Genomic DNA, 25,644 nt, shown 5'->3' on the forward strand with positions numbered 1-25,644 from the left:
GGAGACAGGACAGTCCACTGTGGATACTGTGAGCTTCTCTAGGCCACAAAGTGCACCAAGACACAGGGCTTTGTACCCTGGGGTTAGGAATCTCCTTCTGGGGAGATGTGGCCCAGTTTAAGATTCCTGTGTGTGATGGTATTTGGAAGAAAAATGCTATCACAGATATCTGATACTTCAAAACTCTATCAAGACTATGTTCAAATAGTTTGTATCACCTTAGAAGATAACTGTAAAGGGGCCAGTGGCCCAACCTGGTTTCTGGTAGTCTAGGTTGGCTCACTGCATAGGCAAGGGGGGCAGCAGCCCAAGACAGTGGAGGACAGCGACACAGCAAACATTTTCCTGATGGTTTTGTCTGTCAGAGTCCTGGGGAGCTGAGCTGGTCACTGTTTTTCCATGGCAATAGAAGCTTTACATCCAAATTTCCATGACTCTTCTCTTTTCCTCCCCCAGCTATTGCTGTTTTTTATGTCTACCTTTATGATGTGCCACTTTCTCCAGCTCTGGTTCTTAATCCTTGGGTGCCAAAATTCAATTTTGCTTGTACTCTTGAGGAGCCTTAGGTGATGTTGCTGCAATTGTGGAAAAAAACCCTTAATTTGGCCTAAATATTTGAGCAGCCAAGGTTTGTACTTCAGGTTTCTGTGCTCCAAGCAATATCTGAGCTAGGTATTTTAAAACTGATTCAGACGTATATATGAGCTGCAGTCATCTTAGCTGTGGTAACATAAGGAAAATTTTGGGAACTGAACACTCTTGAAAGGGGAAAAAAATATTGTAAGCTTCTATATGACTGAGTGTTGTCCCTCCAGAATCTGCAACCTAAGTTATGGGACGAGACTTTGTAAATGATATTATTACTCCGTAGTCTGGCAGGAGTGTTGTTGAGGGTACAAAATGTGTCTCTATTGCCATCAGCTTGACTAAAAGGCAATAGGAAATTGATACAGAGGCCTTGAAAATAAAATTAAGTTACAGCTTAATGTAAACTTCCTTTTTTGGTCCATGCTCTTCTGGGTCTTCTTGCGGGTTGGCAAAGCTTGTCTATGAAATAGTTCATGCCTGTCCTGTTACAGGAGCTGTGAAAATCCCCACATAGTCCCTGTTCCTCCCTTTTTCCAGGGGAGGAATACCCAGCATCATTGATTTTTCCCTAGGGTTTCCCACCCCACTGCAGTAGTCCATTAGACTATGACTGTATCAAGATCCCTTGACCCAGGAGCTCTTCCCAGGCCCAAGCACAGATCCCACCTCTTCCAGTCGTGGTCCTCCTGCTGCACCTCACTCTCCTTTGGAAGGAAAGATGGGGAAGAGATTTGAGTCAAAAGGGGCTCACAGCATACACCGTTCTGTGCCCCAAATCTGGATGATCAGTGAGAACTTGGGGGAGTGGTGTGAGCACCCCTGCCCTGCAGTGTGATGTAGCATCAGATGATGTAGTAAGGATGTTGTGTGGCAGAGCAACCTCTCCTGTAACTCATGCCTTGCCCTCCCCACGTGAGGAGGGAGACAAAATCTGTTCCCATCTGACCCCCCTGATGCAGTCTATGCATTTTATCTCCTAGAAGATAATAGAAGCACAAACTGGACAGCAATACAGAGGGATAATTTATTCCCTCAACTCCAAAGTCATCTACTTAGTCTTGCTTCTAAGACATCTATTAAATGTGTCAGAGTTGATGGTGGAATTTAAAATTAGAGAAAGGCTTTTTAATAGCACAGGCAAAATGGAATTTTGCTGCATGTGGGGAGGGCAGTCTGCCTTCCTCTTACTCCATCCCTTAAGTTTTGGTATCTGCTTCACGAGCTCATTCTCACCCTGAAGCTCCTTATTACCCTGTCCCTGCTGAAGGGCAGTTGTGCCTTCAGGCCATCCCCAAAATAACAGACCGACCCTCCTAGACCCCCCAACATGTTGAGGCACACAGGCCCATGTGCTGGCCCCACCTGTGCCTGATACTGCTTGGCTTATTTTTGAAGAGAATCAGGGAGTAATATAGCCCAGTCTCCTTGCTCTAGGTGTAAAATGCACATGTCTGTATTGTGGCTGTAAAAGGTGATATACAGGTACTTTCTCTTGAAACCCCGGTATGACTTTCAGCTTGTTTGTGTAGTACAGAGCTTTGGTGAAGGAAGGACTGGAAAAACATATCAGAAGTACATTAATAACACTTTTGTCAAAGGGTATTTCTACAGACCCCCCAAATGCCATCTTTTCATGGTCCTTTCACACAAACTCCATTTCTGTACTGTTGCTTTCTGAGAGATCTCTTCATAGCCTAATATTAGGCAAGCCATTTCACTTGCAGGCTTAGACAAGGGTAGTTTCAGAGGTGAACTTTTTCAGGATTTATTGAAGGCTCTGATGTAACTTCATTGGATGATATAGTGAAATACTATCTCCCTTCCACCCTCAATGAGTTACAAGAGGGCTATTGTATCAGACAATTTGCTGGGCACAATTTCGGTGCTCAGATAGATGGGAAGTGAAATTTCAGGCCTTTAGGTTCATCTTATTGTCCACTGAATTGCCTCTTTAGAGCAGTGCGCGCTCTTTCTAAGTGGCAACTTAGTACTAACATCTTTCAGTGCAAACCCATGCACTACATTTTCTCCTTTCACCTTTCCAGATCCCTGGCTCTAATAAGAAATCATGAACACAGAATTGCCTATTATTAGTGTTGCTTATTCTCCTATTTCTTAAATAAATTTCTCCTGAGCTTTATCTTACCCGGTCTAACACCAAAACAAACTGCTGAATGTGCTGCTGCATGTTTCATGTGTGTCTGTGGAAAATACAACCTGCTTGGAGAACTGGCACGTGTCCTCCTCATGCTGTGTGGGTTACGGCACACCAAAATATATTGTATTTGTAGTAGGATACTGCATATGTTCAGAAACTGTTGAAAGTCTTTTGAATTCTTATAACTGTTTATTCATTCTTTTGTTTAGGAGTCAGTGACCTGCAAGTGCTCATTATGAAGAGAGATCTGGTTTTCTTGGTGACTCTAATTAGCCTTGCCTTCCTGTCACTGCTAGGGTCTGGATATACTCAACATATTGCAGAGGAGTCCTGCTCTGTTCAAATTCTTGTTCCAGGCCTCAAAGGTAATGTGGAAGTCTACTCTATCATTCAAATACTAATCCTTCCTTTCTAACAGGCTTATTTGCACCACTGACTGTTTCTAACAGAGACAAAGAAGGTGCCTTTCAGTTGTCCTCTTATTTGTTCAATTTTAACCTCCTTAAAATGGAGTTTTAAGGTTCATGAGATGAACTTTAAGTCTGTTAAAATGAAAAAAGTTTGGAGAATGCATGCCAAAGTTTCCTGGACTTGCTCCTGATCAGTAGTGCTTGGTGCTCTGATATGCTGCCTGGTTGCTTTCTCTGTGTTTATACTCATGAGTGGTGCACATACCCAAAGACTGTAAAATCAGGCCCTACTTTATATCTGGAGAGGTTTTCATTGCCATTTTGTGATGTACTAATGGGAAGTATTTTGTATTTTCTAGTCTTCAGCTTGTCTTCCCTTGGTTTTTAAATGCTCAAGTGCCTTTCAGAAGAAATAAAAATGGATTGGATTTTTGGCATTTCTATAGTTTCTGTTGACAAAAGCAACATTTTTACAAAATATACCCCCAGACTATTGCCCAGAAAAATTGGTATAATAAGTTGCTGATCTTTTCATAGCAAAAATGTGTTAAAGTACTTTAGATAGGAAATCAACAACTGGGAAGAATTAGCATTTTAAAGCAACAGCATTCATTATGGTGTGAAATCCTAGCTCTGTTTAGTCAATAACAGTAATTCTCATTATGGAGGCTATGGTATTTTTTTGGAGTGTGACACCTGTGAGCATGGGGAAATACCTGTTAACTAAGGACAACCCCCCCCACGAAAACCACCAGTTTATCATTAATGCCAAAAAAAATTGCATAGTTTAAGAACTTCAAGTTTTCCTGGTAGTTATGCATTGTAGTATCACAAAACTCACTTAACAATATTGATGCCAGTAACATTATCTAGCATGAACATGGGCTTTACCCAGTTGCCTGGGGGGCCATAGTATTGACTGCAGGCACTGTCTGTGCTGGTTAATGGATTGGTGAGGGCAAGGCTCGGTTTTGTCCTGCAGTTGTTTATAGAGTTAAATTGCAAGCACAGCCTGGCCACAGGTTTGGCTGTGGTGTAAACTGTCCTCTCCAGACATTGCCCAGTCTGGACGTGGCTGCTCTGTGCTGGAAGCAAGAGAATTGGGCTGTAGGGATGTGGGTTGTGCTTGGCCAGTTGGCTTCAGGACCGAAAAAGCTCTCCTGTTTTGTTTATTATTATTATTATAGATGCAGCTTTGGATGCCTGAACTGAACCAAAATCTATATTTTTAAAATTTTACTTCAATAAGTAGCCTTTGATGTCTTAATAATATTTACACCTTCCGCAGATGTTCTAGTTCTCATTTGTTGTGAAATAAGCATAAGATAGCACTGTTGATGTGAGTCACAGAGGACAACACACTCAAGTTAAATAAAAGTTTTCTAAAGTTACACAGATCAGTCAAAGGTCAGACCCCACAGCAATGGGGACAGAAGCTTTGAAATGATTTTTTCATTTCAAACAAGTTGACAAGCTTTGATAAATTTTGTAACTTCTTTGCCTTAGTTTCCTTATTTGTGTGATCAGTCAAAATTAACACTTGTGATTTACCATTTTTATGAAAGGACCTCTATTATTATTATATGCAGCAGAGTTTTTAAAAATGTGTATAAACAGTGCAGGACCCTGGCCCTTTGTCAGAAGGCAATCGTGAGCCAGGAAACAACAGAGGCCTGAAAACCGTCATGTGTTAATGATTTCACTTTGCTTCATGAGATATAAGCCTTGAAAAGTGAGAGAGATTGATGTACTAATTCAGTGAAGCACAAAATGGCCTGATACAGCCCTAGTTAATGTGAAATCCCTAAAAAGCTATCAATGCTCCAGCTACGCTGTCAGGGGGACTGGCTTAGAGAATTGGTAATGAGATACTGCTGTCCCCCGCTGGCACAACTCCAACCCTTTTCGGTGGCCAAGGCTTCCTTTAAACTGAGCATGTATGTGGCTGCGTGCCCAAATTTCAGCTCCCACGCAGTGGGATTTGCTCCCTGCAGCTTTTAGGACCTGCCCCATCTTCTCCTCTGCTGGGCTGCCAGCAACATCTCCGATGCTGCAGGAGCAGAGCCCCGCACCACTGCTGGGCATGAGCCTGTTTGGGATTTGGGAAAAACAGGCCCAGGGAAGAAGTGGAAGAAATAAGGGAGATCATGGGATGTGTGAAAGGGAAAAAGGAGGAGGAGAGGGTTAAGCCTAAGAGGTGGTGCAGGAAGTGGAGCCCAAATGGGGTGGTGAAGGAGAAAGACACCACGGAAAAGTACCCAAAAGTGGGGGAGCACAATGGAGAAATTTTAGAACAGGAAGAGATAAAGAGAAAAGAGGGGCACAAAGAATGAGACTAAGCGGAGAGACTGGAAACTGAAGGAAAAAAAAAAAAAAAAAAGACACAAAGCCAATTAGACCCCACAGAATAAAAGGGGGAATCGGAAAGGGGATGAGATGAGAATGGAGGTGGAAATAGAAGAACAGAAGATAAAGCCAGTAAAGACACCAAGAATAGAAAAAGGCACAAATGAGTCTAAGGTCAGCAGCTTAGGTCTTCGGGACTGATTTTTTTATTTATTTATTTTTTTATAACCTCAACAGTATAAAGGAGTAAGATGAAATGCAGAAGGGAAAAATACCGTGGCTCTAAGAATCCAGACAGCAGACTGATCCGTGTTTCAGAAAGCCAACAATATTAATAATGGGAAAAGTGTGTTGTGTGTGAAGAAGGGATGGATGATGAAGTCTCACTACATTGCTCACTCACATTCTTCCTAAAGTCCGGTTCCTTTTGAGAGGCACATGAGATTGAAGTTACTACTATTGTGGAGAAAAAAAAGATAACATGGAACAATCCTTCAAAGCTGAAATTCTCTGTTTGCCAACTTATTTTGTCTCCCTTCTAGAATCTAAAGCAGGAATTGTCTTGATAGTCTCAATGGCATAAAATACATAAAAAAAGTTGATGCTACATAAATAAAACAAAACCAATTTTTTTACACCCACACTTGATGTGTCTACTCACACAGGGAATATGAGTAATGGAAGAAAGTTACCACCATATCTGGTGTGCTATTTTCATTATAGTAGATGTTACAGCTCAAGGTAGGCAGGATGCAAACGTAATCGGAGACAATTCCTGTCCCAAAGAATTCACAAAAGGAGGCAAATTGACAGCAATGGTAAGATATATCATCTGAGTTATGAAAGATCTCTCTCAGAGATGACGGGCAAAGAAGCTTCTAGTAGTGTCAGGGCTGAGCCTGATACCTGTGATTCTGCTGCAGCTGTTTGTCACCAGGGCTAAATTTCTTTTGGGGGTGTGAGGCATCACAAGAGTGTGGAGCACTGCGGGGCACATCTCACCCTGTCTCAGCTGCGTGGGAAAGCACTGCATTGCGCTGTGAAGAAGGTACTCTCTCTAACAATAGGGCTGGAGCAAAGAGCCACCTCGTAAGGGATGGAAAGGAGACTGAGCAGGAGGTACGACTCCAAAGGGACTGTGGCTGGTGGAGGAGGCCACGGCAGAGCAACAGGGTAGGGGCCACGATGCACTGTACCCAACGTCCTGCTCCAAAGGGACTAGCTGTAATGTGTGGCACAGGGGCTGGAAACCAGAAAAGGGGGTACAGAGGTGTCTTTCTCTAATTTCATTTGCTTTTTTTTTCCCTAATTCAGGAATCAAAAGTTAAAAGTTAGTGTTAACTGGTGATAAATTAAATTGATTGAAATTCCTTGACAGAAAACTGTTTTGTTGCCCATGCCACCTGCACAGGCTTTGCTTCCTCAGGGTACATACAGCAAAAATAGGGACTTAAACACAACAAAGCTGAACTGGACAACTGGTCGATCCCTCTTGGCCAAGGTCTTGTTGCTTAGACCAGCTGATAAGAAAAAATGCAGAATGGCCTGTAGCTGGCCCTGTAATGGGGTAATCTCCTCCCAGGGAAAGTTTCTTGAATACCCACACTAAGGAATGCAGTGTCATCTTATTATAGGAATAAACGCAGGCAAGTGTAATGGCCTGAAGCAAGAGTGATCTATTTTATTGATCCCTAATGCACAGCTTTCACTCTGAAGAACGTGTAAAGCAATAGGCTGTAATAGCCTGCTCTCAGCCTCCAGAGAGCAGGGAAAAGCCATTGTCAGGATTTATCTTTGGGAAGCAAAGAACTCATAACCAGCCCTGAGGGGGGGAAAGGCAATCATACAAAGCCTATTGGTTACCTGATAATAAAAAAAGTGACATTCCCAAATGTGCCAAATAATAGCCTGTTTCATACTAACAATATTATTCACTGGGGATTATGTGAAGTTTGTCCTCATTAAGGTCAGAGAATGGCCTATTTTTGCATGTCTGAAGGCAGGGAAGATCGTCTGGAGCCTGCTGGCAGCCTGAAGAAGGAAAATATAACAGATGGAGGGCTGAGTTCAGCTCATAGCCACCTATCTCTACAATAAGGGGAGAGAGAGAGAGCTGGAGGCTGCGTAATTGAAACGGGCCATGTTGTGGCTTGTTTTTACATGTCATGTCTATGGTCCTTTTCCGAACCACAGCCGCCAGCTATGTGAGAGAGCAGAGCCTGAGGTGTGCATGATGAGCATTGACTTTCCTGCTGTGGTGCTCCCTTCAGTTTCCAGGAGAGCAGTTAATGTTCACTCTTCTCTGTAGAAACACAGCGCTGGGGCAGCAGGTGTGTTGTGCTAGCTGTGGCTTTTAGATTCTGGCATGTTCTTTTCTGTGGAAGCCATAGAACTTCTCCTTCATAAAAATCTTTTTTTTGTAAAGGTGGCTATGTAAATCATTATTTAAACTTCTGTTTGTTTAAGAGATTTCAATTTTATGCCAATGGCAAACTACAATAGTACTACAATCTTAGGGGGCGAAACAAGCTAAGCATCCCCAAATTTCCAATCAAAGGCACAAGGGAGGCGAATATTTACATAAACTGATGTTTATATAAGCTGAATATAATAATGCACCATGAGCCATGTGCATGTAAGTACAATGCACAGTGGTTTGTACCATGGAATTAAAAGGCACAGTATATTACTGAGAATATGGATTAGGAGATACTCTTTCATGCTGAAAAATTATCCTGTAAATGACAGATGCAGCAATGCCTTGCAATAGGCCTGATCCATCCTTACTGCATAAATGACATAAACTTAGGGGTTTTTTTTGTTTTTTTTTTTTTTTTTTTTTTTGTTTGTTTTTTGTGTTTTTTTGTTTGTTTGTTTGTTTTTTGTTTTTTTTAATTTGAGGTTATAGTTAAGCCATTTTCACTTGAGACTTAAGCATGTCTTTAGGAGGTACTCAGGAAGTCTTTGGTGAACACAGACCCAGAAGTTTCTGTGCTAAGTTGGGGCCTAGTTCTGAAGCTTCTACTTAAGTGAATTGTGCTGTTGGGCTTTTTGGAGGTTGATGATATGAGTAACATCCACAAAACTAGACCCATCTATGAGACTTCAGTAACGTATTTACTTTGGTTTCGTCAGCGTCTATGCCAGTTGTAGGAGACTCTCTTCTCCGTGCACCAAGTAAAGCTGTTCAGTCATATTGGATCTGCTTGTATTTCCCCCCCCTTATAGTCGGTTTTTATTTTCAGTGGGGAGAATGGCACTCTTGTCACTGCCACCAACAGAAAATAGTCCTGGTTTAATATGACTGTTCTTTTTATTTGCTGTTGTATCAACAGGGGAGGCTGGAGAAAAGGGGGAGAAAGGTGCTCCGGGTCGTCCAGGCAGAGTTGGGCCTCCAGGAGAAAAAGGTAACTTTGTTAAAGAAGATGTTTTGGAAGTCCTTCCTGACCAAATGCTGTGATGATGGGGGTCCTCTCTCCCTTTGCTGGGTGACTAAATCATCCTTGGGTGCTTTCCTGTAGCATCGTTGTGGTTTAAACCTGGTAGGCAGCTCAGTGCCGTGCAGCTGCTCGCCCTCCTCCCGGTGAGATGGGGGAGAGAATCAGAAGGGTAAAAGTGAGAAAACTCGTGGGTTGAGACAAAAACAGTTTAATAGGCAAAACAAAAGCTTTTGTGCAAGCAAAGCAAAACAAGGAATTCATTCATTGCTTCCCATCACAGGCAGGTGCCATCCCCAGGAAAGCAGGGCTCCATCACGTGTAACAGTTACTTGGGAAGACAAACACCATCACTCTGAATGTCTCCCCTTCCTCCTCCTTCCCCCAGCTTTTATTGCTGAGCATGACATCGTGTGGTATGGCATATCCCTTTGGTCAGCTGGGGTCAGCTGTCCCGGCTGTGTCTCTTCCCAACCTCTTGTGCACCCACAGCCTACTCGCTGGTGGAGTGGGGTTAGACATAGAAAAGAAAAGGCTTTGGCGCTGAATAAGCGCCGCTCAGCAGTAACTAAAGCATCCCTGCGTTACTAACACTGTTTTGGTCACAAGTCCAAAACATAATACCGTATCAGCTACTATAACTCTATTCTAGCCAAAACCAGTACAGCTGTATGCACTTACTTGTAGACTCACCACTGATTTCTGGTCAAAAAGAACCATTTCGGAAAAAAAAAAGTCTTGATTTTTTTAGAAAGGTCTTTATGAAGAAAGTTATAATAATGTCTTCTTCCTAATTTGCCTTCTGCAAATGAAAGCCTCATATTAGATCAGAGGGAAAAAATAATGAGGCTCAGTTTTCTTCTTTCCTTTTGTTTGTAAATGTGAACACTCACATTACCTTAACTAAAACCATTGAGGGAAGGCAATAAGCCATAGTAGGCAGAGATGGCCATGAGTGATTCCACATTTTTTGGATCACAGTTCAGAAATATTTATGGAAAGATGGTGGTAACGATGTTTGCATTGTAGTTCAAAAATATTTGGACCTCTTGCAAGGAATGGTGCTCAATTGTATTCGGTCATACAGCTGAGAGAAACATGGCATTTCTGGCTTGCAGGAAATTCTGTTTTTTCACATTTGTTTTTCTCCTGAAGAAAGGAGGAATTTTGACCTTCATAAATTTTACAGGAGATGCACATCCTGAAAAATTCACATTAAGAGTAGTCAAAACTTTTTATTTCAATATTGAAATTAAACATTTGACATTCCTGTCACCAGAACTATGGAGTTAGTTAGTTTTTACTGAACTGAATTTACAAGCTTTCAAAGCAATTGCAGGGTAATTTATACATCCTTGTTGATGATGCATGATCCATTATGTATTTCTGTAGGGCAATTACAGGAGTCTGATACCTGCAGTTTTCCCTGGGACCAAAATCCATAGCTAGAGCTCTTCGCCCTACAGTGCATTGAAAAATTTATAACTCCCATGAGGGGTGAGTGTGTTCAGTCAGTGTATTTCCCTTATGGAGATGTACTCTTCAAGGACGACTCTTATAAAAAATATTGGAAACTAAAATTTCAACTTTCACAAGGTAATGCAGCATGAAGAGAAGTTAAAGTATCACAGAATAATTTAGGTTAAAAGGTCATAAAGAGCTCATCTAGTCCAATCTCCTGCTTAAATCAGGGCAGACTTCAAATTTGGATCAGGTTGCTCAGGCTCTTGTCTAGTAGACTTTAGAAAATCTCCAAGGCTGGAGATTCCACCTCGTTTTTGATCATTCTGTTCACCGGTATCATCGTGAAAGATCTTTTCCTTAGGACCAACTGAAATTTTTCTTGTTGTAACATGATTGTTGCCTCTTCTCCTTTTGTTGTGTGTCTCAGAAAAGAGGGCTGCATGTTCTCTACAAACCACTTATAGATAGACTACAATTACGTCACCCCTTACCTCTCAGAATCACAGAATCACATGGGGTTGGAAGGGATCTCTGGAGATCACCTAGTCCAACCCCCCTGCCGAAGCAGGTCCACCTAGAGCAGGTTCCACAGGAACATATCCAGGTGGGTTTTGAATGTCTCCAGAGAAGGAGACTCCACCACCTCCCTGGGCAGCCTATAAGGGCAGCCTTTCTCTGCTTTAGGCTAAATAAAACCATCTTCCTCAGCTGGACTCCCGTTTGCTTCTCTTGTATGAGGGCCTAAAAATCTCTGGGTCCTTTTATGCAAAGGGACTTTTTAGTCAGCCATTGACCAGCCTTCATCAATGCATGGCAGGTGAGTACCTTAGTGTTTAGCTGAACTCATGATATTCCTGTCAAGACATTCGCACAGCTTGTCAATCTCCTCCTGACTTCTCGCCTGTGCACCAGCTACTCCTGCCAGCATGGGGTGTCTTGCAGACTCACAGAGAGCAACACACCCCTTGCCTGTTATGAAGCAAAGCTCCATGCATTCACGGTGCCCACTGTGCAGAGCAAAACCCTTGCCTTGTCTTCCCTGCCTGTCCTTCCTAAAGAGCCAATACCCATCCACTGCAGCACTCCTGATGTTCTGCCTGTCCCATCATACCTGGGTGATTGATGTCATTAAATGGACTCTCAGTTCCTTCTGTTTGTTTCTCAGGCTGTGGTCATTTTCATACAAGTGCTTGAGATGGGCACCTGGTCATACTCTTTCTCATGAGGAGCTTGAGAGCCTCTCTCATCGTGCTGTCTTGCATGTTTCCCTAGCTTGGCATTTTGTCAGATCAATTCAAAAATTTTTGGGCCACCTGAGAAGTAGAAGTACTCTTTTTCAGTCAGGCTAATCCATGACATAACATTTAATTTATATATTTTATACTGCAAAATCGCATTTATTTGGAAAATCATTCTCATAAGGAATGCTTGATTAACTCTAATAATAATGATAATTTCCCAGTTTTATATGCCTCCAAAAGTCCAAAATTCTGAGGAGACTGAAAGAAATACTGAAGTGAAAATTCACTACAAGAAAACATACTTGAAACAGAAAAGAGATGAAAGAAAATTGAATATTAATGCATACTATATCAGTATTTTTCCAGGCAGTGCTTACAGGTTAGACACAGGCAAAATTTCTTACTGCTTCTGTAGTAACATATTTTTTCCACTTTCATTTGTGCATTCAGATTTGACTTGACGTGTATGTTCTTGGAATATTTGGTAAACAGTTTTATTTTAACATAGTAAGAAATTTCTACAAACAAGCTCCTGTTCAAAATGAATTCTGATGAACTAATCTTTTAATTAATGCTGTCTTCATCTACTTCTTTCCACAAATGTGTCTTCAAAGAAAAATAAATTATCTTAAAATGAATTTGGACTATATGGTGCCAAATTTCATCATGATACTATATCTAGTGTCACAGTGTTCACTGGATAAGCAAACGAACTTCACAGATGTGATTTCTACCATATGGAAAGGACACAGAAGGATATCCAGCCTTGACCCAGAAAGCCCTTTCAGTCACGTTATCCTCCACAGACATTTTGTAGTACCCAGACCTGAAGTTAAGCTCATGCATACTTTTCTAGACTCTCAAGCTGCATGAGAGTGACTCAACTGTATATTCTCTTCCAGCAGTCCAAGGGTTTTCCCATTTGTTATCCAGAAGCTGGAAATTTGAGGCAAAAATAAAATATAACAATTTTCTTGGGAAAAATCATGTGAGCCAATAACACTGAAATATCCAACACACCGACATGTTTTTCATAGAATCATAGAATAGTTAGAGTTGAAAGGGACCTCAAAGATCATCGAGTCCCACCCCCTCTGCCATGGGCAGGGACACCTCCCACTACACCAGGTTGCTCAAAGCCTCATCCAGCCTGGCCTTGAACACCTCCAGGGATGGGGCATCCACAACTTCCCTGGGCAACCCGTTCCAGCATCTCACCACCCTCACAGTAAAGAATTTCTTCCTAATATCTAATCTAAATCTCCCCTCTTTCAGTTTAAGACTGTTATCCCTTGTCCTATAGCTACACTCCCTCATAAAGAGTCCCTCCCCATCTCTCCAGTAGTCCCCCTTTAGGTACTGGAAGGCCGTTACAAGGTCTCCCTGGAGCCCCCTCTTCTCCAGGCTGAACACCACCAACTTTCTCAGCCTGTCTTCACAGGAGAGGTGCTCCAACCCTCTGATTATCTTTGTGGCACTCTTCTGGACCCACTCCAACAGGTCCATGTCCTTCCTGTGTTGAGGACTCCACAGCTGGAAGCAGTACTCTAGGTGGGTTTTCACGAGAACAGAGGAGCAGAATCACCTCCCTTGACCTGCTGGCCATGCTTCTTTTGATGCAGCCCAGGATGGTTAGCTTTCATATTTGGTTGTTCATCTTATGGAGGGGTAAGAACTGAGCATCATCTGGAGGTTGATAACATGTCCACAGTTTTGGTCTCAGAAATAACCCGTTCATCACTTTTTCCTGGACAAATTACCAAATATCCACTCATGACCTGCTATTGGCTTTGCTTTTTTGCTCTGTTTTTGATCTCTTGATGGGCAATAGACCACTGATGTCTTTTGAAGTGCTGGCCGAGTATTTTAAAAATCTCAGATGGTGTAAAGCTTAGACCTGTGATCCAGGTGCATAACACATAGCTTAGTGGGTAAGGAAAAATGGATAAAATTGTGGCCTTATTTTGCCTTTGTCCCTTTCTAAGAGCACACGTGGATGATTACAGCAGCCCTCTTTCTGTGCAGTAGCCTATTAAACTGCAGTCACTGTGTTAAGATTAGGTTGACCCCATGTATTTCTACTGAAGCTTGATAATTGTTGTCTTGGGCTACTATTTGGCTCCTTCTGTTGATGGAAACTGCTGAATTTCATTATATTTTTCTGCAACTGGAGTAAGTGATGGTTTATATGAGGAGAAACTCTAATTCTTCTGCAACATTAGTAGAGTTTTCAACTTCTGGTGTTAATCTACATTACCTGAATCATGGTAGTCTTTTTTTTTTTTTTCATTTCTCAAGCAAATTCATCCTAAGAAAATGTGCTTAGTTTCTTTGAACTCCTTAGGTATATAATAACCACTGAATAAATAACTTACAAGCTAAATGGTTTTCTTATGGTATATTTGACCTGAAGTGAACACCTTAAGATTAGAAAGGGCTGCAAATGTTTTTGTCATATCCTTTCTTCATTGTATTTTCACATTTTGGTAGTTCAGAAGCTGATAAACATTAAAATGTTCTGGTGCTTACCTGAAATAAATCTGGTTCTGAGTGTCCTGATATTTCAGGGTGACATCAGACATCCTGATGTCTTTGGGCACTGATTAAGGTTAAATTCCACTTACTTTCCTCATTGCTTTTAATTAGTTGTATAGGTCAATTATGATGAATAGCATGTCAGCAGAATATAAAACTGTGTAGGCCTTACGTAAAGCATAGAGCACTGGATCAAGTGCAGTGGCTGATTCAGATGAAAGCAGCGTGTACTGCAGCGCGTGTTTTGGGATGTGCAGTTCATAGATGTAACTTTCCTCAGTTATTTAACTGAGTCATGATCCAGTCTATACAAAACTTCCCTGTATACAAAGTCCAGACAGATATTTCAATAACAATACACGTAGCATGGATTCTGGAGTAGCATGGGTTCTGCTTATGGCAATCAAAATAAGGAGAAGAGGGTGAATTTGCTGTTGGAATGCATAATCAAAGGAATAGCACATTAAAAATGTCTTCTTCAAGACATTTTGATTTTTTTAGAGCCATAACCATTTGAAAATATGTTATTTTAGTATTTTAATTTCAGCCTCTATAAATTGTACTTCGTTTATACTTAATTATAATGGTATGTGAAGCAGAGTCACATTCTAATCTTAGGTTTGGAACTCAACTGTCTCTACCTTTGCAGTGTTAGCACAGTGATGTTGGCTTTTGCCAGCTAACACTTTCCCAGGCAATTCTTGGGGATGTTTTGGGAGCTAACACAATGAGCAGCTTGCAAGTGATTATCCTGGCTTGAAGAGTAAGACAATTTAATATCGTGGATTGTACCATTCTCAGCCACCTGGTTCCCACTGCCAGGGAACAGTCCCAGGCATTTAGTTTACTAGTACAGGCATAGCCTTTTAAGTAGGAGAGAAGACTCATTAATTTAATTGGATTGGAGCCAGAGTGCTCAGTCATTTGTATAATCAAATTCTAAAGAGAGGTAATAATATCTTAATTTATATTTTAGTATTACTGATTGTTCATTAATATGTAATCAATCAATCCTTTACATTCCTGAGTCAACTTTTACATGAATTTATTGCTCGCTAAGGAGTGCTGCAGGCAGGATTCCATATAAAAGTCCTGACATTGACAGTTGTGGATTCACAAAGTGAGTATCTGGTTCAAAACTGTCTTTCAGTTCCACCTGAACTCAATAGGATTTTGAAAAAATCCATACTAGACTGAGTGGACAAAAAGATGGCAGATGGGCTTCAGTGTAAATAAATATACTGCCTAGGGACATTAGGGGTGCATAATTTAATCCATACTTACATGATGCCAAAAACCAGAACTGTCACTTAAAACTCAAGAACTGCTCTGAAGTCATTAGCAGCAGCCCAAAGCCAACAAAACACTGCCCATCATCAGAAAAGATACCAAGGACAAAAATGGAAGCTCATTTTTGCAGCTGATTTTGCTCTGTATAAAAGCCTGACATTTGCTGTCTCAAGCAATGAGTGTGATTCTGGCCTCTGTCTCTCAAGAAGGACATGAAAGTTTAGAGAGAGGCAGCAGAAACATGAAGAATATGGAAGAGCTACCTCATAAGGAGAAACTGGACAAGTTGAGACTCTTGCATCTGTACAGAGTAGTCTGAGGAGGATACGATGGAGGTTACAGAATCACCAGATCCCATCGTAGCCAAACTAGGAGGCACTCATTGAAACTGCTGGGAACTGATTCAGGAACTCCACCTGCAGTGGACTGCAGACAGTGGCTAGGATTGTGTGATCTCCCTGTATGGCACCTTCTGCTGCCACTGTGGGAATCAAAGCCATGGGCTAGAGGGACCATTGGTCTCAAAAACTTGATATTATGTTGTTAACATAATTCTGGCAAGATATGTGTTTCATAAGGGCAGTGATTTATGTTTGTGTGCATCTGAATATAAACTCCTCCATTCAGGAATGGACCATACTATCTCAATTTCTTTTGTTTTGAATGTACTTTAAAATCCTTTAAACTTTTCTTCCTAGTTTGGCTTCCTAGATTGGCTTTTTTCTTACTTCTTTACTTACTTACTTCTTTATCTTTGATTTCCCTTGCAAATTTTCTAGCCTTTCTGATTTCTAGTCAATATGGATTGATAATAGTTTCCTCTTTTATTTCTCCAGCTTGTTATGCAAAGTTTTAAAGTTTCACTTTGTCAAACTGTCTTTGTTTGTATTAATATGCCTATCTAACATGAGTGGTATGGATCACTGCTGAGAGGGGTTTATTTCTCCATTGTCTACCAAGGGAGCTTAGATAGATAGCTTAGACTAAACCCCTAACTTTCAGGTGGCTAATGTTGGGTGAAATTAATTTGCCCCAACTACATAAAATGCCACCTGGGATTATCCACTCTTAGTTCATATAAAATGTAACTGTGTTGTAATGACTGTTCCCTAGCCAATCACCAACCTTCAGTGGTGTGGATAATTTGGATTATCTACCATAAAGCAGTACCACAGTCTATTGGTGTATTCAGAATTTTCCGATTTCCAGTTGCCAATAGTTTTAAAAAGTTAAGTGTCCTGAATGTAGATTACTACCATAACATAACATCATTATATCCTTTGTATCTCATTTAAGTCAAGGTAAATATTTGCGTTGGGAATACTGACTGCTGCAAGGTTAAGGAGGTACACTGGGGGAAAGACACTGTATGCTTGGTCTGTACCTTACGTTCTTTTTCTAAGTATCCTCTGCAGATTGATGTCAAAGATGGCACTACAGTCAAGAGGCCTTTGGTCTGGTTTGGTACACTTCTACTTTTGTTGTTAGGTAGGTGTCCGTGATGTCCGCTATATGAAATCAAAAAATTTCTATCCATCTGATTTGTCTTCAAATCCTGAAGTTTGGGAAGTAAACTGCTGCTCTCTTCCCCTTTACATGATTCAATTCGTCTGTGACATGGTGAATTTGTGTTTCTGCTGGATTTGTCTTTTGAAGACCTTTTTCTTTTTTTAAGTATTTTTATACCTTCTTGTCTGTTCCAATTAATCCCATCTGAAGAGACTGGCCATACTGTATGAAGGCCCCCATTTATAGTGTTGCACAGAGCCAAAGCCCTCGTTTTTTCACTGGTTGTGCATTCATCTCTGGTGTTTTATTTCTGCTCTTGTTTGTGGGCCTGAAAAGGCCACCAAGAAGATCACTTAGAGTTTCCTTCTCTTCAGTTCCTTCCAAAATCCTTTAAGTTTTCTATAATTGGTTCCAGCATATAGCACCTTCATCTGAGAGATGACAGATGACTTGCTTCATATTCTCCATTCAAACTTTCTGTTAGATTTCCTACTTTTGGTCTATGGAGACTTAATTTCTTTCATTGTCCTCATTTCTTTCCAGCTCTCACTTCCTGATTTCATTAAGACTCTTTAGACCGCATTTTTGGCAATCACAAGACCACTAAAAAGGACTTTACAAAAGGACTTAAAACTTTTGAAACCCTCAAGGCAGACAGGTTTCTCTTGAAACCTTGTGATTTATTCTGCAGAAGAAGCGGAATAATCAAGCCCCCGGAGTAGAAGCAGGGGTTAGTCACTGTAAGAGAAAACCAAATCCAAACAGTTCTTTTAATGAGCACAGGAGACTTAATGTATGGCTTCATTGTTTGAGATAACACACTTTTACTTCTGACCAGATCACGTAGCTTTTAGTGGCTATTGCTGAGATGTAGTTCACTTTCTGGGCAGTATTTATGAGAAAGGCAGTGAAGTGATGTTATATATTTTATTTTATTTATGCATTAGATCGATGTGTTTATTTAATTTCAGGTGTAGCAGTATGAAAAGAGAAAGCGTTCAAATATCTGACAATCTGTTACAATAATCCAAATTCATAAATACCCAAAGGAAGAAAGGTCACTTTTAGAGCACTTGATAAACTCATTACAAGCTGATACTTTAGAGATTTTCAAGGAAATACCCTTTCAATGTACTGTCTGTATTGGATAAATATCCAATGGTAGCATCAATACCTTTACAACCCACATAGCCCAATGGATTGCATCTTTAAGGCAAGCCATGAATCTGTTCTGAAAGTGAAGCTGTATTCCAGAAAGCAGATCTCCAGCTGCCTGAGTGGATCCATTCTTCCAGTAGGAATATGTAGCATAAGAGAAAAATATTTTTGGCTTCTGGTAAAATTTCCTACTTGAGTCCATGTCCAGTAGTGACTGAATTTGATCCTTATTGGAAACAAAGGAAAATGATTGATTGTAGGTTTTGCCACTAATTAATTAGACCAACAAGTCATACACATTCAGATTCCCTCAGTTCAGAGGAAATTATTTCTGCCTGCCTCATGGCATCAAGTGGCAGTTGCTTGAGACTTCATGTAGTAATACAGAGGACATCTCTTAGCCTGGTGGTCATCAGTTTATATTCTGAAACTTGTTACTGATTACACTTTTAAGTTAAAAGTGATTGTGAAATGCATCATAAAATTATCCAGCAATAGATGAAATATGTGACTGTCTGTTCAGTTGCAGTAACAGAGGCTAACAGATCTTCAGTTGTCATAGAAGCACAAGCAGGCCTGAGCTGTCACAACTTACACAAGTTCAATTGCTGGGTCCCTTTGGTAGATTTTCCTCCTAACTTGTCACATTGATTCCTTACTCCCTTGTAGCTGAACAGTGCATAACAGATGTTGTTTTGAGCCAAGAAACAATATTTTCAACAAACATTGAAAAAACTGCATTGATATTTCCTAAAACAGTCTGGACCTTGGGTTTCTGCAGGATGGGAGCCTTCAAAGGCATTTGGCTTCTCATCCTTGTAGTCCCTCCATTAACCACTCTCCATTAAAACTATGTGGTACAGTGGAAACCTATCTCATATGACGTGGCTGTACAGCTGTGCTGCCTCCAGACCACGTTTCTCCTTGAAATCATGATACAAAGAGGCCTAAATCTGATGGCATTGATTCACTTGGGTGTTGTACCCAGGAAAGGGTATTACCAATGTACACTGAGATGTGCTGTTATATCCTGAGGCTCCTCTGGCTGTAGGAACTGCAGCATCAGGCAAACTCTCCCACATTCACTACATAGTGAGTGTAACAAAAAACAGGTCTCATTTGATAGGTCTCAGAAAGTCTACCTAAAACAAATCAGGGAATCCTCTCTAAACCCATGCTAGAACCAAAATATCATTTAGAAATAATAATCTGACAAGCTTAGACTATGTAGAGTTTATTGACTGTAAATGGCGTGGTTTAAGCCAAAAAATTTAGTTATATGTAAACCTGTTGTATTTATTCTATTAGGTACCTAATGCTTATTAATATCAACTTCTGATCCCCTAATCTTGTAGATGGGCACTGTAGATATGGGGTTGAATAAGGCTTTGCTATTACAGGCTAAAGTTCTTCTCTCAGATTCCCACTGTTAAGATAATTATTTTCATAATGTTTGAGAAATGCCATCCAGAAAAAATGTATGATGTAACAAGCATGTTGTATCTGTTTTATTATTTGAGCTCTGGAGGAGCTCAGATCAATGACATCAATACTTGGACTGTGGCACACATTTTATTACTAACAGTGCTTCAGCATGGTTTGTGAAGACAGTGATGGCAAAGAAACTGCCTGTTCCGGCGCAAATTCTGTTTCCCCTGGAGCCATTTTAATATTCACTTTACATCAGACAGGAAAGTACGGCTAATAGAAAAGAGGTCAAAGTCAGACAAAGTAAGCGAATCAAGCTGTCTTGCATTAGATTTCTGGGTATGCCTCATGGACACAGGTAGGTGACAGTGGCTGGTTCATGCAGATTTGTTGACAATTTCAATTGATCCTAGGAGGTGGATAGATGCCTTTTATTTGTAAAAACACAGCCTCGGAAAATTATTTTTTAGCAGCTCCTTTGCTACAACTGCACTTTGAAGTATTCTGTGGAACTGTCTTTAAAATCAGTAAGATTCAACATTGCTGGTTTGAGTCAGACCTTGTATGATCACGTGTATGTGTCTGTATATATATGTATATATGCCTATATAAGATTTCTCTTAATTTCCGTTTTTCATTAATGTAATCTTCAAATGCAAGCACAAAGAATGAGTATGTGACTGCTTCCACAGTGTTTATATTGTGTAAATGAACCATTAAACCCAAATTTAGCCCTCAGTTACAGTGAAGATACTGTATAAGATGAAACTATCAGTTGTGCTTGAATCCTGTAAGTCTTCTCAACTCTGTGGTAGTTTTAAGCCACTGAACCCTGTTTGAATGCAATCCCCCCTCATTTTGAACATAGTTCTGGCATGATCATCTGGGAGAAGTTTGCAAAAGCTTTTCCAGTGGCTCTCGGCCAAGATCCGTTTTCATTTACACCTGTGTGCCTCGTTAATGTCAATTGCTTTGCAAAGATTAAATCACTGTCTATGTTGTTATAAATAAGTTCCTCACAAGGAGTGAGCTGCAATGCTCAATGAATAGGTTATAGCATGGTTTTGCTCGTTGTAAAAACTGATATTGCAAACATCTGAATGAATCAGACTACATTGCTACCTCGTGTCTTTCATCTTTCTGTGATGTATAGGAGAAATGGGGGACAAAGGACAGAAAGGCAGCATGGGACGGCATGGAAAAATTGGTCCAATTGGTTCAAAAGGTAAGCTTCACTCATTTGTTTCTCTGTTAGTGTTTCAGATGAAAAATCTGTGATCATTTATGTTTGAGGAAAGGTTAGTGGCTTGAGAAGCACTTAGCAAGCCTCAGAGTTTACCATAATAGAGTTTCTCACACTCTTGTCAGCCAGATGACTGAGATCTCTCAGCCAGTTACCTTTCTCTCTCACAGCTGTATATTTAGCCTTAAAGCAGGGTGAGAATCCTGGTTTAAGCCTAAATAAAGAACTTTGTGCACCGTCAAACAAGTGTGAGTGTGGACAGTTAAGAAGCAGATGGGAAGGTGCACTGTGTTTTGGCAGACATTTAAGAGCCAGAAGACTTGAATTCTAATTTTGCCTACCCCATAGGCTTTCTATTAAGTCATTAGGACTAATGTTTACTTAAGCATCTAGATTATGAATCTAGATTTAGGCACCAGCATAGCATATCCAGCCCTTTTCTCTCCACAGCATCTGAACCTATTGGTTCTGTGAAGTTCATGAATGTCAATAAAGGGATATTGGTACACATTCTTTGAGTTCAACTTTCATGGTATTGGCTGGCCTTTGTTGTGGAATGACAAGGATAGAAAAATCTATTTTTGCTTGGGCATATTTCTACTTTCCACATTTGAATGTTACTAGAGAAAAAGAAATGATTTCCAAATGAACTGTTGACCAGAAAAGCTGCATTAAATTTATATTCTTTTTCATATTTTTAGGTGAAAAAGGAGATAACGGTGACATAGGACCACCAGGTCCTAATGGTGACCCAGGTAATCCATGACACACCTTGTGTATGTGAAAGATTTTACAAGACGCATGCATCATCACCAAAAATACATGTCTTACATACTGGGGGAAATAATGGAAAATTAAATATTTGTATAGGCACTGTAATATTTTCAACATTTTCGAAGTGCAACTGTCTGCATCGTTCATCACCAGTGCAAAGAGGCATCTCCGCATATCCCACTCTGGCTTCCAGCCGCAAAGGAGCAGGTTGGAAACTTCTGCCCCTCTATGGATCATTGTTGTAGAGCAGGAGATTACCAGGAATACAGATATTCCAGAGAAAAAGGTGAAAGCCTGGCATAAGAAGTGTGAGCCTTACAAAAGTAGCAGATTCAGATTTTGCCCAATTCGTTCCTTCCTGGCAGGGTGCACTAAAGGTGCACCAATTAGTTTTGTCATGAGAACTTCATTTGTCACTCTAATTCTTGAGCCAGAGTACCATATACCTTGTCCTCTAACACAGTTCTGCAGTGTAAGTACCCTGTGCTTAGACTGAACTAGACACCTAAGCTGAGTAATTGAGTAGTCAAATACAGATTTGAATAATTGCAAACAGAACTGGAAACTCTAATTGATCCTCGTTTGGAGATTTGAGCTCATGGATGTAACAATTATCCTTTTAGTATTCTCATTCAGATTATCCTTGTTGAACTAATATCAATGTGGGATAATAGACGGTTTTTTATTGTCTTATTTTATTGGAAGAGGTACGATAAATTCTATACTTTCAAAAGTACAGAACTATATTTTGCAGGTAATTATGTGCATTACATGATTGGAACATTAGCCTTTTGAATCTGCTGTGTTATATTACTTGTGAGGAACAGGCGAACAGTGTGCTGTGCTGATTTTTGCTGTGGAAAAAGTGCTCTTTGGAGAAGACTGAAGAGAACAATTTTACTCAAAATGGGAAATTTTGACAAATATTAGTAAAAAAAAAAATCTGTATTTTTTTTTTCCAGAGAATATCTGTCAGTGTTTAGGTTAACACCAATCATGCAGGGCTGAAGCTTCATGGGAAGTGAACTGAGCTGTTCTGGATAGGCCCAGGCATCCGTGAGAACCATATGATGATGTGGGGTAGCAAAGGCTATGGGTTTCTGACCATTATTTGCAGGGCAAGTGTCCTTCTCCAGGGCTGCCAGGCTTTTTTATTTTGTTGTATGTGTATCATTTCACAGGCATCCCCTGTGAGTGCAGCCAGCTAAGGAAGGCTATTGGTGAAATGGATATCCAAGTTGCCCATCTGACAACAGAACTCAAATTCATAAAAAATGGTAGGTTAATTTTGTATAAATATTTTTCCTTTCTCGTTACTTCATTTTACTGGTGGAATTGCTTGTAGAGAGCATCACCGTCCTGCATCTGATTTGTGAAGCTATTTTGGGGTGTACAGTAAGTTGGTTTATAGAAATGCGAGTGCTCACTTTTCAGCACTGCCCTCCCCCGCAGCTGTTGCTGGTGTGCGTGAGACGGATAATAAGATATATCTGCTGGTGAAGGAAGAGAAGAGATACAAGGAAGCCCAGCTCTACTGCCACGGAAGAGGAGGGACGCTGAGCATGCCCAAGGACGAGACTGCCAACAATCTGATTGCCTCGTACATCAACCAAGCCGGGCTCACTAGAGTTTTCATTGGGATTAACGACCTAGAGAAAGAGGGAAATTTTGTCTATTCTGACCGATCACCCATGCAGACCTTCAACAAATGGCGCAGTGGGGAGCCCAACAACGCCTATGACGAAGAGGACTGTGTGGAGATGGTGGCGTCTGGAGGGTGGAATGATGTTGCGTGTCATATCACCATGTATTTTGTGTGTGAATTTGACAAGGAAAATGTCTAAGTCTGCTCATTCATTATTTTAAGAAAAGGTTTTAAGCCGATTGTATAAGTTACCCTATGTTTATAGAGTACAAGTGATATTTTGCAAGTATGTGGCATCGGTGTTGTACAGCTGTAAATACAATTTAGGTATTTCAAATATCAGTATTTACCCTTCAGAAGGGAAGAGCAGTGATAAGACATAGCTTGGTTTTTTTCTGTAGGAAAAAATATATATATTTAGATAAAAATGTGGTTTGGGGCTAAATTCTGCCCTCAGAACAGTTAACAAATGCAATTGCATGACTGCAATGGAAGGCAGAATTTGGCTTCTAGTTGTTAGAATTATTATTTCTGAAGAAGTCAATTCCTGATATTCTTTTATCTTAGCAAAATTTGTAGTTATAGATGTTAATTGCTTGTAGTGCTGCAGGGATATTTCAGCAACAAGGCAAATATTTTGTATACTCCAGTTAATAAGTACAAGCATTACTGCAAGTTTTTTGGATGTGGAAGGCATTACAACTCTTTTTTTGAAAAATAGCCAAAGCAAACCAACAAAGCAGGAGTCCTACCAATTTTGTAATGTTTCTTTATTAAACTCTCCGCAGATGTATGACAAGGAGGCACTTAAGTAAACTGAGTTTTAGTGCTGAGGGAGAACAAAGTTCTTTTAGTTTAGTCCTGAAAGAGGGATCCCAGCCAGATGCGTGTTTTGTGCTTGGCTAAAGGTAAAGTAAGATTTTAGTTTCCTGCATTCTTTAGTTGAGAATGATTCAGTGCATGAACTATTTCAGGCCCCAATAATTTCTTAAAGTAAACATATTTCACTTTTGTATAAGATGATCTTGGTGCATTTTGTTACAAAAGAAACAAAAGACCAGTACTCCACAATTTAAGGCAGATTTCATAAATAGACAACAAATCTCATAAAAACAGTTTAGCTACTAGTTCTTTTTGGTAGGAAAACATCTTACATGTTTACTCAGGTTCCAGGGGTGACCTCCTGAAAAGCAGCAAAAGTTTCCAAAATTTTTATGATTATGTATATTGCAGTAATAAGTAATTTTGCAAAAATAATTTATGTACCCAATTTATAATTGCATGTGATAAAAAATGTGATGTATATTTAAAAAAACCCAACAACATAATTTCACAAAAGAAATGGTGAATTACTTTGGATCTTCGTAGGAGCCAGTTGCATGACATCTTATCTTGCTGCTAGGCATAGAAAGATGACTGCAAAGTCTCTGACTGTGTATTTTCAGAACAGTGTTTTAAGATGATTTTTAAGCAGAAATGAGCCTTTGTGTATAACATTGTAATCAAAACACATATCTGATCATTAGGGGAGATTGGTCTACAGGATATCCACAGAGGATCGGGCATGTCATCCCAGATGTTTCCCTACAGCACGGCAAGACCAAATCATATCAACTCTGCAGTGCCGTGGTATATGAACAATCAATGACCATACAATTCTGTTCATATCCACAGAGCCTGACAATATTTTATGTGATACTATTATTATATACCTTAGAAAACAAACCATTTTGCTTGCTATATTTACTCTGTGAATTTGAATCCATTATATATATGTTTGCTATTAATTTTGAAGATCAGTAGCAAATTCCTATAGTATTTGAATATCAGCCCAGCTCCAGAGCAATCACTCTAAGAAATGAATGGTACTTTGATTGCTTTACTTTCTTTCTAATAAAGGTAGGTATGATTCCTATATGTTAGGTGTTCTTCCAACTATATATATAAATCTATTAGATAATGTGAATATGGTTCTACACTAGTATTCAAAGACTCTTTACAGAATTTTCAGGGAGCTAACAATTCCAGGGGAGCAATTTTTTTGGATAGAATAGCACCTTTTGAATATCATGATTCGTTCCTGCCTGCTAAAGAAACCCTTAGTTTAACTCTCCAACATACTTTTGTCAAATCATTGTAGCTATGTTAAAACAGTCCAAACCTGAGTTACAGGTTTGCTCCCTCATTGTGTATGTGCTAAAGTTGCTGTTTATTTTTCACCCAGGTTTTGAAAGTCTCTGTTGTAAAGTTTGGTTTCCTCAGAAACACAAAAAGAGACCTTTTGAGGAAGTGGGAAGCTTTTTCAACTGTTATTTTATCTGGAAGTCACACCACATTTATAAAGATTGCCTTGATGTGTAGAGCATTTAAGCAGTCTCAATTTCTATTAAAATTTAAGATGAAAAATAAAGGCAATGG

The 25,644-nt window shown here is 40.1% G+C and overlaps 1 protein-coding gene across 4 annotated transcripts; it reads left to right on the forward strand.

The window, feature by feature from the left end:
- The first annotated feature begins 2,961 nt into the window (after nucleotides 1–2,961).
- On the forward strand, nucleotides 2,962–25,644 carry COLEC11 (collectin subfamily member 11). Of its 4 annotated transcripts, XM_074153405.1 has the most exons (6): nucleotides 2,962–3,111; nucleotides 8,838–8,909; nucleotides 20,718–20,789; nucleotides 21,509–21,562; nucleotides 22,763–22,858; nucleotides 23,034–25,644. In XM_074153405.1, the coding sequence occupies exons 1-6, from the start codon at nucleotides 2,982–2,984 to the stop codon at nucleotides 23,423–23,425; spliced, it is 816 nt and encodes a 271-aa protein (XP_074009506.1). In that variant the 5' UTR covers nucleotides 2,962–2,981; the 3' UTR covers nucleotides 23,426–25,644. The 4 variants fall into 4 exon arrangements, with proteins under 4 accessions (XP_074009506.1, XP_074009508.1, XP_074009507.1 ...); XM_074153407.1 differs by lacking the exon at nucleotides 20,718–20,789 and having other exon boundaries at nucleotides 2,982–3,111; nucleotides 23,034–25,638; XM_074153406.1 differs by lacking the exon at nucleotides 8,838–8,909 and having other exon boundaries at nucleotides 2,982–3,111; nucleotides 23,034–25,638.

Source organism: Numenius arquata, chromosome 9, assembly GCF_964106895.1.
Source record: "Numenius arquata chromosome 9, bNumArq3.hap1.1, whole genome shotgun sequence".
Taxonomy (NCBI): domain Eukaryota; kingdom Metazoa; phylum Chordata; class Aves; order Charadriiformes; family Scolopacidae; genus Numenius; species Numenius arquata.